General features: G+C 41.9%; 1 protein-coding gene across 1 annotated transcript in view; it reads right to left on the bottom strand.

Moving 5' to 3' along the window:
- Nucleotides 1-3,659: 3,659 nt before the first annotated feature.
- MYO5C (myosin VC) overlaps nt 3,660-13,059 on the bottom strand; it is a 58,391-nt gene continuing 48,991 nt past the window's right edge. The window contains exons 36-41 of the mRNA XM_019533564.1: nt 11,242-11,331; nt 7,943-8,093; nt 6,419-6,701; nt 4,648-4,822; nt 4,093-4,173; nt 3,660-3,833 (exon numbers count right to left, since the gene is read on the bottom strand). Of these exons, the coding sequence (XP_019389109.1) occupies nt 3,681-3,833; nt 4,093-4,173; nt 4,648-4,822; nt 6,419-6,701; nt 7,943-8,093; nt 11,242-11,331 (933 nt within the window). The 3' untranslated portion in view covers nt 3,660-3,680. The remainder of the gene's footprint in view (nt 3,834-4,092; nt 4,174-4,647; nt 4,823-6,418; nt 6,702-7,942; nt 8,094-11,241; nt 11,332-13,059) is intronic.

Raw genomic sequence — 13,059 nt, 5'->3', positions numbered from 1 at the left:
GGACATAAGATATGGACTCCAAGGAGAAGGTGATTGGTAACAGGCAGCTTGAGATACCCTTGGTAACTGTCAAAAAAGTCAAATAGAAGGCAGCGTAGATTTGTACCTTATAGACTAACCAAAAAGCAGATGTACACACACGTGCATACACACACACATATATGTATAGCACTAGCTTTTGTGAGCTCATGCTCACCTCAGCAGACGCTGTGAAAGGATGTGCACAAAGCTGTGTATAAGACGACAGAAATGTAAATACAAAAGCAGCAGGGAGGGGCAGGAAGAAGAGGGGCGAGCAAGGTGTTGGGCAGTGCTGGGAGAAGCAATATCTGCTTTGATTCCACCAACTGTGATGCCCACCTTAGGGATCTGGAGCAGTGATTCCTACAATTATAAATACAACCCCAAAACTGTAGACACTGAAAACAAAGCCAGACTTAAACCTCATTCTGACCTGCTATAATTCCCACCCGAGGACAAGGACAATGGAGTCTCTCTGGTCATCACCTAGAGCAGGGATTCCCAACCTTTTTAGATCACGGACCAGCAAACTGTGGACTGGAGGTGACCACAGACCAGCAAACTGAGGACTGGCAAAATGCAGTCTGGAAGTGACCAGCATACTGTGGAGTGGCAGTCAACCCTTTTTTATACTCAGTAACTAAGATAAGCTTGATGTGTGTTATTTTTTTCATTTGATTTTTTTTTTTCATTCATTTCATTTGGCCACAAAGGGTTGGCTGCCAGACCAGAAGTCCATAAGTGACCGGCATACTGCGGAGCGGTATATTCAGTATAAAAAAAAACGTTGGCTGCCACTGGGCAGTATGCCGATCACTTCTGGACTGGCAGCCAACCCTCCTGTGGAGCAGCAACCAGCCCTTTGAGGCCCCATACCAGGCCATGGACAGGGAATCTCTGACAGAACCCCCTGGCTTGAACACCCGAGACACATCATTAATGACCATGAACCCCTCCTGGAAAAAGGACGTTCATCTCAAAGCAGTCATGGGGGAAAAACCTGTCCTGGCTAACAGACAGAACCCCAACCTCAGCATTTCTTAAGCAACAGGCTACTAACTCCCAGTCTCACTGAAGCACCAGGCCTTGTAATGGACCCAGATGCCTTCTGTGCCCCAACGTCAAAATAGCCATATCATAAATACAGATTACAACACCCAGACTTGTTGTCATACCAGTATTTATTATGGAAATGCAGAAGCAGCCAAAGACAGCACACATTTCAGAAATTCAGACACACTACTTGGCAGTCCCCATGAGTGGGGTAGTATGTAGAAGGAGATACAATAGTTTAACCCCTAACGAAAAGTATTCACCAAACCTTTCAGAGTTTAAATTAGTTTTTTCAAAAGTTTGAGTATGAAAAAGTAAAATAACTCTGGTATTACTTAGATGTTACAATAAAGCTATTTAACCTGTGGAAAGCATAAGCTTACTTATATGCCTGTGACACTCTTGAGTACTATATATATATATACACACATATATATATATATATATATATATATAACCAATAAAAACTCTTGCTCTATGTACTTTTCATGCATCTGCATGCTAGTAAATACCAAAGGTGGTTCCATCTTTAAATTCACAAATGCTGTTACATGAAATTAAAGAAATACTATAGCAAAATATTGCAAACATTGCTTTGTCATTCCTTCATATGACCAATGTTTAAACTAACTGAATTAAGTTAAAACCTCTTAAATATATTGCAGCAACTGAAATCTGTCCTTGCACACAAGAATTCTGTACCTTACTAATATTACATTTAAATACTTAAGTTCTAACACCTGATTAGTAAATCATCATCAGGATCAACCTGGGTTTTTTCTAGGGTGTTGTTACGTCAATTATTCTCACAGGGCACCATAGCAAATCAATAAAAAGTTATCTGCTGTATGCTGTGTGTGGGTGTCCTACTGCACAGACCAAAGAGGTGGCATTGTTCCTGCTTCCAAGTAGTGTATACATCAAATGAAAAAAATAAGAACACATACAGAGAAACCAGGCTGCATCTGGTAGTAGGGTTCACCACAGGAGCTGGATTTACTCACCAAGTAGTCTGCACATACAGGGGGAGCTGGACTAGAGACTGGTAGTGCAGCTGTTGATATTGTCACCATGTAGGCCCCTCTGCCTATTCCTAATTCCTGACTGTATGTGGGAATGGGTCTATTTCCCATCCTCCCTTACTATCTCTTTTCCTGCTCCGTTTCCTATTTCCATTCTGTGGCACTACAGAATCACAGACAATTAGGGTTGGAAGGGACCTCAGGAGGTCATCTAGTTCAAATTCTTGCTCAAAGCAGGGCCTTCCCTAACTATATCACCCTCTTCAAAAATTAAAAAAAAAGTTGTCACCAAGGATGGTCATACCAGAAACTTATACATGTTTAGAGCACAGTCCTGCAAACACTGCCTACTGCCTGCTGACTCAGCCTTGTGACAAATAGCTCATTCAGAGTGGTTGCAGAAGGGGACCCTTTCTGGTCTCTCTTGGTTCTTTTCTGACACCCACCACTGTGGGAAATGAGCACCTCCCAAAGGGCCAAAATGTCCAAGTGAGATATGCTAGGGTTCGCCTGACTGGCTGCACGTGAGAATGTTAAAGGGGAAACAAGCAGGATGGTCTGTAGAAACTCAGAATTTCCATGATATACGGTGCTGGTAAGTTCTTATTAAAAACTCTATTTCAGTTATGTTTCCTAACTCACTTTCAGGCTACTACCATTGGTCCAGATGCAATAGGCCTTAAGTCAGACCTAAAACAACATCATTCCCTTGTAAGAATCCAGAATGGGCCAAAACAGAACCCTAGAGTTGAACTCCCTGGAATTTTATTAAGTGGAATTGAAACCTTCTGGAAAACTAAGTGCCCTAGTCCCACCTCTTCTTGGAACAGGTCTCTGATATGTGCCTGTCTATAAAACCATAATACAGACATTTCTGAGAGACAAACCAGCCTGTAAGTGAAAAGGAGAGCCTTAGTTTGCTGAAGAGCTTCCTTACATTTATACCAGAACTTTTCCCAAGTTCAGAGGAGCAATTTGTATCGATTTTTGTTTAAACTGTTGTAGGAAAACCCTCTATTTGCTACTGCTACATTCTCCTGAGGGCACAAAACATTATTTACTTGTTATTACTAAAGAAGACTATTTTAATGGAAGGGATGATGCCACAGGAAACAATGCTGGGTGAAGACTGCTGTAAAATAAATCCATCAGATGAAAGGAATGAGAAGAACTCCTATGAAACAGCTCACTTGTGAGAGGAGATGGCACCATAAAAGTTGTACTGTAACAGTTGTTGCCCCATTTTCTACCTGACTGGCAATCTGTCATTAATCCTGAAGCACCAATATAGATTTCTGTTACTGTCTTAGTGACATTCTGGCTCCAAAACCAGAGGGCCACTTTAGTATCCAGCTCTCATCCTTTGCAGAAATGCAACAGAAAAGGAACAATATTGGGTAAAGGACAACAGAAGTTACAGTCTGGAACACAAATTACTCTTACAATCTGTGTCCTGATTTCACAGCTGTTTAAAAAGAGTACTCTGTCTATAAACTCCAGTCACAGGATTGAGTAACAAAAGTTTGCTCTTCATTTGGTCTATGATGGGCAATTGGTAAATCCTTCTTCTTTTTTTTTTTTTTATTACACTCTTGTTAGAAAGCCAAGTTTGAAACTACTGGGGATTTGTATAGTTTCCAGTGCATATGGAGAGGGGGTAAAGGGAAATGTCACTTGAAAGAGATATTTGGTGTCTAGCATCAACTGTGGCATATCTTCTCGATTATTTAGCATGGCCTGAAATCAGAACAGAGAGGGTCAGGGAAAAGGTCTGTTTCAGAAACAAATAATAGAAGACAATTTTGTTACTGTAATTCTAAATTATCTCTAAATTATTTATTTTCATATAATTCTTTTTTTGTCCCTTACGCAGGAGAGCAGTAACTGTATCATGCTTTGATAGGAAAGTCTAGTATGAACACTTAGCAAAATAAAGAGTGTGTGGAATATCCACCGTAACTTGAATGCATATGTGGAAACAATTTATGGATCTTACCTGGACTTTACGAACAAATGATGGGGCCACTCTTTTCTCAAAGTCATCTATAGGAGTGTATGAATTGAGGATCTTTACTATCTGTATAAATTAAAATAGACTTGCTTAATGTTTGCAATCCATGACACAAAAGAGTAATAGATTCACGTGAAAAGGCATGAACATGATGTCTTCATTGGTATTTAACTGATTGAAGGCACAGTAAGCACTTTTTTTTTTTTTTTTTTTTAAAAGAGGCAGATTTTATTCCCTCAGGAAAGTAGTGAATGTTGTGAGCATGATACCTGCTAAAGCTTATCTCCAAAGGAAAAGAAAGGATCCCGGAGAACAGAGAAGAGGACAGAACTGAGAGCAAACCTAGAAATGGAACAAGGTGGACAGGCAGCCATGACAGAACAAGACACTTAAGCAGAACATGCAAACAAAGAAATCGAGTCACAGCCTAGAGTTGGATATAGTGGGCTGGAGCACTTGGGGATGTTGTATACATAAAGTGGGAGGCAGAAAGTTCTTTCAAAAAACAGAATGACAGTAGAAAATGACACAGTTCATCACCTGCACAGTGGACAGGGATGTACAGCATTCACATATTTCCTTGGCATCATCGTCTGTGATCTTGTTGACTTGAAGGAGCCAGGCTGCCTGAGAGAGAGGCTCCAGGGTTTCCTTAGCAGTGCTGTTCTGCAAATTCTTTTCTTTAAGCCATTCTTCTAAGTAGCTGATATTGCACCTGGAGTTAGGGCATAAATAAGCATAGAATTGTCTGCTTCCCCTCACAAACTAGTCAGGCTAAACTAATCCGGTAATGAATGACGATAAAGAAACACTGGAGGATAAAGGAACACATGACTGTCTGGTTAAAATTCTTACACATTAGGTAAAAAATTATATAGACACCTAAGATTATTAAAGAAATTTAAACTAGATTTTTAAAATCTAGTTTAAATTTGCACCATTTTATCCTGTTTATTTTCTGCATTTCATATAGACTGCACTAGAAAAGATGACTCCCCAGTTTCAGGGCTATGTATAGCTTTGTATCCTATCAAGAGGTTGCAACAGTACTCAAAATTCCTTTCAAATTTAACTCTTGCAGTTCTTTTGACAGCAAAGAGCTGATGACCATTGCACCGTTTGGGTCAAATTCTTTTGAGTGATGATCAACTGGTGGTATGCGTACCCCTGGGGGTATTTGTGATGGCCTCCAGGGTACTCTGCAGTAGGGGACCCTCCCCCTGTTGACTGGCTGCTGGGGGAACCCCATCCTCCCTTGATTGGTCACTGTGGGGGGATCCCCCCTGCTGGTCTGGCCGCTGGGGGACTTCTGCCTTTTCGACCAACTGCTGGGGGTACACTGACCAAAAAAAGTTGAAACCCCTGATCTAGGGTAAACATCTCCATCTTTGCCATTTTCCTGAGTCATCCAGAAAAATCCTCTCACTACTGATTTTCTTTTGTTCAGCCTCCAAACTATCTAGTGCAGGGATTCTAAACTAGAGTATTGCAGCACCCTGGGGTGCCTTGAGATCCTTTCAAGGGGGCCAGAGTGCCAAACAATGTTAGCACTGTTATGTATGCAAATGAGCTCCACAAGATAAACCCAGAGATTTTAAGTAGAATTTACAGTGTTAAAAACATTCTGACCAAGTTTTCGTTTTCTGAGTTTTTTTTGCAACAGAGAATTGAACATTTTTTTTTTACTACAGAAAAATGAGTGAAAAGTGGTGCCTTGAGCCTAAAAAGGATTAGAACCACTCGTTTAATGGCTTGCAAATGAACTGTTTCTCTTTTGCAGAAAGTAAGATCTATATTCTCTTCAATGCACATGTTAACAAGGAACTGTGGAAGCTTGGGACAAATCCTCAATGGCTTTGTCCTGATGCCTGTCTCATCAGTAAGTAAAGGAATTCTGTTTCTCTCTGTTTGCTAGTTGGGGAATACAGTTTCTGCTTTATGCAAATGTATCCACTATGATACATTTCTATGCATGAACTTGTATAATAAAATCTCTGGACATATCCCAGGGGGAAAGACAACAAAGTCTTCAGATTTGAGCATGTGGCCTTTCACCCTGCTATGAATGACATTTATTTTGTACTTCACGTAAATCATAAATTTAAATGGTCATACGCACCATAATATGGAGTATTTTGAGATGAGAAAGTTCAGAGATAGGACAGTCCTTGTCCAACTAGAGAGTCAGAACTGGTTGTCACCTCCCACTGGAATATTTACAGGGCACCAAATAACACAATGAACAGCACTACAGTGTAGTAAACAATCCTCTCTCTCAAGGGAGCACTTGCTGAAACTTTATTGGCTTTACCTTATCTGCATTCCTTTCCTACAAGAGCACATGTCCTTGCGGAGGAAGAGACTATTGAGGGTGACAGCTCCAATGAGAAAGAAAAGCTGTTTCACTGCCTGCTTTAGAAGCTCAGAGTCCAAGCCATTCTGGCACATTGTGCTATAAAAATAGCTGAGTTGTTGCAGGATAGAAGTCATTGTGTAGGCATCTGTGTCATCTATACTAGAAGAACGTTTACGGAATCCTGTTGGTTTTAAGCCAGAAATTCCCTGAAGACTTTCATATTCAAGCATGCCCGGCACTGAAAAGACAATAGGAAAACCAAAAAAAATTAAGAGTTCTCTTAATTGTGGTCAACTGGGTTTGGGAATACTAGATATATTAAGGATCTATAGTTCAACAGTTTTAAATTGTAGCTTGTTGGTACACTAGTAATGATAGAGAAAGAGCATGTGTATGAAAATTATGGGCATGCATGTTTTCAGGATAAATCTCAAGGCCCTGTTATCTCAGTGTGGTATTCCAAAATGGATGGAAGGCAACGTTATCTGCCCTGTGCAGCATCTCCACCACCTTCTCTGGATGTATCACTGCAATTTGTTATGTAGCAAACTAAAATACATCGGATGCATTTTATTTTGCTACATCCAAAGTCATTTAACGTAAAATACGCTGCTGCACATGTACACCATGATGAAATTAAAACATAATATACCACCACAGGTGTAAACAGTGAAGTCATTAAGATGGTGAAAAAGGGCAATAAAACCACTTAAAAGGCCAATTTCATCATGTGTACAAGCTCCTGTAGCTTCCAGAAGCCATTTCTTGCTGTCTGTTGTTAACATTTTGGTGAGAGGTAAAAGTCTGCATTACAAGAATCTTAAATTAAAAAGGCTTTTGTGGTATCACAAATAATTAGAGAAGGACAAGAAAACACAGCCACTGTATAACAACAGAATTGCAGCAGTCCTCAAGAAGAAAATCTGAAACCTACATTGAAAACAGCAATACAGAAATGGAATGCACTGCTGCTTCATAACTGGTCGCCTGTATGGCCAGTTAGAATGGAGTCAGGGTAGAGAACTGCAGGACAAATGTAGAAGGGGAGACCTGGAAGGCAGGTCTTCCTTAAGGAGTCCCCACCTGTAGGAAAATAATACTAACCAAGCCTTCTTCAACCCTGTCAAGCATTTTTAACGTGTTTAATTTCTACATCTTTGATTCTACTCCCAGTAACTTTCTGCATTCCAGGGGCCTGCTCCACGCTGGGAAAAACTGCTCTGAGGGATAATGCATATTCAAAACTTCTGGTGATATTCCAGTCAATAAAACTGTCTAAAAAATATACATACGTATATATTAATACAAATGTATATACACACACACATGAAATGTGTACACACCTGTATTATAAATAGCATTTGTGCATGTAGGTGACAGCACTTTTGCCTGTCCCTGTGTCCACATCCAAGATTTATTCAAATACCTAAGAAGCTATTAGTCGATTTATTTTCACTGATTTTTTTTCTTCCCTCTTACCTATCATTGGCTGAATGTTGTTCTCCATTACAATGATGAACTGGTGATAGATATGAATGGCCAAGTCACTAAGTATCTGTCTGTACTCTGAAAGATCAAAATGCTTCAAACAGTTCTTATTCTGACGGGGAGTGTTGTGCTTCATGAACTCCTGAAAGCACATTTTAAACTGATAAATACTAAAAATCATCAGTACCAATACATTTTAAAGCGCTTTATGTGAACTAGATAAGCAAATTCTGTATGCAAACAGATACAAATAAGTCAAAACTAATCAGCAATTACTACTAGTCCTGAACTTTATACACATATATTTCTAGTACCGCTCACTTGCTCCAATGCCTGCTGAAGCCAAAAGAAAGACCGGCATAGATTTTAAAGGATTTGGATCAAGCTCTAGATTCACATGAAATGCATGAAATTCGTATTTCCTTGCTTCAGAGAAGTTAAAAGGCATCTATTCATGATAGTAAAATGTTCTGGGTCTTGTATTTTGTATAAAAGCGAGCTTCCACTTCAGAACTCTGGATTAAAATACATCTCTCCCAAAGAATATTTAGTTCATTACAGAGCTACTTTAAAGGAGCAAACTTGCACCCAAGCCTGGAACTACTGTCTAGGATCAAACCTACCTCGAGGTATGCAGTGGAATTGTGGAAAAAAAATCCCACTGCACTGCTTTCAGTTGACACTGCCTCTTTCCTACTGCTTCAAAATCTTAGCGAACAAAATGGCCACAAGGTGGAGTCCACGGTTATTCATATAGGTCATCTGGGAGTGTGTGTGTAGGCATGAAGGGGGAGGGGGAGAGTGGCACTTTAATAAGAGCAGCTCTGAGAGTCACTTTAGTTAAAGTGCCTGGAGTGTTACGTGTATCAACATCCCTGTCTTGAAAAATGGCAATGGAGATGCTTTAAAGCTTATTGAACAAGCTTTAGTTAAAGCGCCCTAGCCGCCATTTGTCAGAATGGGGAGGCTGATACATATGATTCTGAAGCGCAGTAATTACCATGCTCCAGCAGAGTCTGCTCCTAAGTCCTGTAATTACAGCATGTTGGAACAGCCTCACTCCACATGTATAGGTACCTCAGCAATTTATATAATCACATAAACTGAGTTCTAAAAATCATTGTTTTTAATTTGCAGTGGTTCAGGTGAATATTGCCTTGAGATAGCATCCATGTGGGTTTATATCAAATATGCTTAGAATTCGGGGTTCATGCTAACCCAGGAGTGGGCAATTATTTTGTCTGGAGAACCACTTAATGACATTTGGTGAGCTGTATAAGGCCACAAGGGTAGCCCCACCTCTTGACAGGTGCCCCGTCCCCGATTGCCATCCTGGGACCAGAAATCCCACCCCTGACCTTTGCCACCAGAAATCGCATCCCTCCCCTTCCCCAGAAGTACTCCATTTGGAAGGGAGGGTTGCCACCTTGGAACCAGAAAAAAACACAACTTGTATACTAAAATTCGAACATCTACTATACCATATTGTAATTTTATTTAAAAGACTAGTTTTGTCCTGATTTACATCTGTTTGCATAGTGTATCTAGAGGTGATTGCATCATAGTTCAAAATAAAATCTTACTCTTGTATACTGTGTGGGAGTATGTATGTGTGTGATTTGTGGATGGGGTTTGTGAAGGGGTGTGGGTCTCGTAAGGGGGTCTATGGGAGATGTGGCATTTGTGGTGGTGGTGGTGGGGGGGTTCTGGGAATGTGCGAGGGTGGGTATGGGGTGTGTGTGGGCTCCAGCACCACGTGCCCCCACCTCCCCACCTGGCATGGTGCACAGCCCCTGCTGCTGGCAGCAGCAGCAGCTGGCAGCAGGCCCTTGAGGTGTTCCTGGCCTGCAGCAAGCAGAGCCCCCTGGTAACACATGCTTCCAGCTGAATCCTAGGAGCTGCACATGGTGGGACAGAGCCACCCTGGCTTGGCCTGCTGGAACACTTCTTCAAGCCAGACTGGGCTGGCTCGGTGCCTGCACATGGAGCTCCCAGCACTACGGGCGGGAGCCACATGCCATTGGGCCAGGTTGGCGTTGTGCCTCCATTTGTGGTTTCCAGCACTCCAGCAGGGAGCTGCATGTAGAGGCATGGAACTGCCCAGCCTGACTGTGCAGAGACCAGGAGTCACAGGGAGTTGTAAGCCAGAGGGCCAGGTTGGCTCCATACCTCCATGTGCAGCTTCCCACTGGAGTGCTGGAAGCCTCATGTAGAGGCATGGAGATGGCCCAGCCTGATGGCTCCCAGTTGCTGTGCCAGAAGCCCCATATGCTGGCAGGGGGCCAGTCTGGTTTGACTCGAAGGCGCATGCCGGTGGGCCAGGGTGGGCGGGCTCCATGCTGCTATATGCAGTTCTCAGGATTCAATTGGAGCCACATGCCACCAGGGGGCTCTGCCTGCAGTAGACCAGGAGTGCCCCAAGGGCCTGCCACTGCCGATGGGGACTGTGCACCATGGCAGCGGGGTCCACACCCACACACAAGTCCCACCCCCACCCACCCCTCCTGCAGGCAGGAGCTATCCTCCCCATTCACCAGCTGTCCAGTCATGCGCCACAGTGCTTGGTGCCTCTACATGGGGTTCCCAGATGGAGTGCCGGATGCCCCACAAAGTCCACTTGATCCAATGGTGCACAACCTCTAAAAGCCTCCTCCTTCAGCTGGTTTTCAGTGGGCAGCCTTGGGCTGGTAATAATTGTTTTTTGGAGGGGCCCCATGAGCCAGATAGAATGGCCTGGTGGGCTGGATCAGGCCTACATTTTGCCTGCTCCTCTGCTAACCACAGAACTCAAAATGAAACAGCTGAAAAAAATAATCTTTATCTGGTTTTCACACTGAACCAAAGTAATTGCTCTTTCCTGGGGTTTTCTTCTTTGATTTCATTCTAAATTTTAATCTTCCTGTTATCAAATGTTTAATAATATATGCTTGAAGCAGTAACAGTTGTGTGAAAGAAAGGGTGACAATTATTTTTGATACAAATACCTGCTCTTCTGAGAACCAATTTATATTAAACTGAAGATCAAACTAAGCAGCACTCCCAAGGTAAGTTTCTTTCCTTTTGCTTTAATAATCTGTTATCGTTTTAACATCTTAGGCTCTTTTGCAATATTAGTTCAATTCCATTTTATTACACATGTAAGTCAACATCACAACTATTACAGAATTTGATTTTTGAATAAATGAGTTTCAGATATTTCAGTGAAACAGCCTGGCTGATGACTCCTGTCCAATCTGGTTAGGAAGTTAAATGAAATTATATAAAACAGAAAGTAATGAAAGAATTCTTACCTCTTCCCCACTATACTGTTTCAGACTGTTAAGAAAATAGTATGTATTGGAGAGCCAAAAAGACACCATTTCAAAATCTTCAATATGTTCCTAAACAATGATAAGCAAAATCTTTTAAACAAATATAATTCTTAAAATCAAAACAGGGTTAGTACAATAGCCTCATGCTACAGTAAAGGAACTTTACAGAGTCTCTGAAGTACTCAATACAAATCTTCTCATTTCCACATCACAACATCCTTACAATTATTTAAATGTAATAGTACCATGGTGTGGCTAGACCATGTGGATGAGACATGTTTAAAAGAGGCTTAAAAACAGTACTGCAGGAATGGGGGGACTTCACTACAAAAAACTGTATATAAAGACAACTGAAAGTAAACTATTTAAAGGGGCCCATCTGAAATTCAGAAGCAGAGCCTACTACACAAGTCATAGCTGTATGTAAACACGGTTTTTGTTAGCAAGTTAATTACAAGCTTTTCTTGGGATGTAATCAATACAGAGGCATGAACAGTAACAGAAACTGGTTTGTAAATAAATTGAGAACACATCCATACTGCAAACCTGGTTGCATAAATTGTGGTTCACTCACACCTCTGTTGGAAAAAGAACCAGGATTTTGCTTTACTGAACCACAAATTCACAATATAGTACTGAAAGAATGACATGGTTGACTTTATAGTATATATGAATTAACAGACTGTTGATCCTGGCTTATAGCATGGCTTCATCAGTTTACTGATCTTCTAGGATTTAAATGCATTACAGTACTTTGTTAACAAGAACCATTTTAAAATGCTAGTACACTCTTCAAACATAATGCAAATACCACCTAATATTCCACACAAAAGAATCCAGAATCAAACACACACGTTAAACAATTTTTGCTCCTTTCAGCAATTTTTATTATGGCTGAAAACATGGGCAACGTTAACATATTTAGCAACTGGTTTCTTAGATATCCAGTAAAGTATAACCTCATAAATCCGGCATGCTGGGGACCTAGCACCTGCCGGAAATTTGAAAATTTCAGATTTTTGAATGAGTGAGGCTGGGGCTAGGAAAGGGGCTGAGGGAGGGGTGCAGCACAGCAGGCATGTGGCATCCTTGGCTCCTGGGGCTGCAGCAGGGAGCAAAGCAGAAAGAACTGTAAGTGGGTGCAGGGTGCGGGGGTGTGGCTCTTGCTGTTACGTGCACCCCAGAAGGGCTATGGGCTCTTCCTGGGAGGGTGCGTGCCCCTGGGTCTGCGTGCTGGATGAGAGCAGGCTGCCACCTGCCCCAAGCACTGGAAAGAGCCTTGGTGCTGCAACTGGCCCCAGCCTACACCGGCAGCCTGCTCTTTGGTGGGCAGATCCGGGGTCAGACGCCCTCCAGGAAGAGCCCAGCACAACCCCCCAGTGCACAGCCCTCCTGTGGTGTACATAGTAGCAGGAGCTGCACCCCCTGCCCTGCATTCTGCGCCCACTTACAGTTCCCTCCACCTTGCTCCCTGCTGCAGCCCCAGGAACTGATGATGCCACCTTGCCTGGAGTGCCGGATTTTTGAGAATTCCAGAATTTTGAGTGCCAGATTTATGAGGTTATACTGTATTCAAAAAAATTATGGCTCAACCTCATCAACCGTCCGGGATAAGGACAAACAATCATCGTGTGTACTTAGCTCAGAGCACCACAAGAAGCATGTGGCACTACTGCACTGCTACTATCATTAAAATATGACCAACAATAATCTTCTTATAATAGATGAAAACTCAAGTGTTTTTCCAGGCATCAAGTGTACACATTCTAAACTTTTTAGATGCATTGACAATGAAAC

This window comes from Crocodylus porosus, unplaced genomic scaffold (assembly GCF_001723895.1).
Source record: "Crocodylus porosus isolate Cpor-Errol unplaced genomic scaffold, CroPor_comp1, whole genome shotgun sequence".
NCBI lineage: Eukaryota > Metazoa > Chordata > Crocodylia > Crocodylidae > Crocodylus > Crocodylus porosus.
The sequence above is the reverse complement of the archived record's forward strand: the minus strand, read 5'-3'. Positions and strand labels throughout refer to the sequence as shown.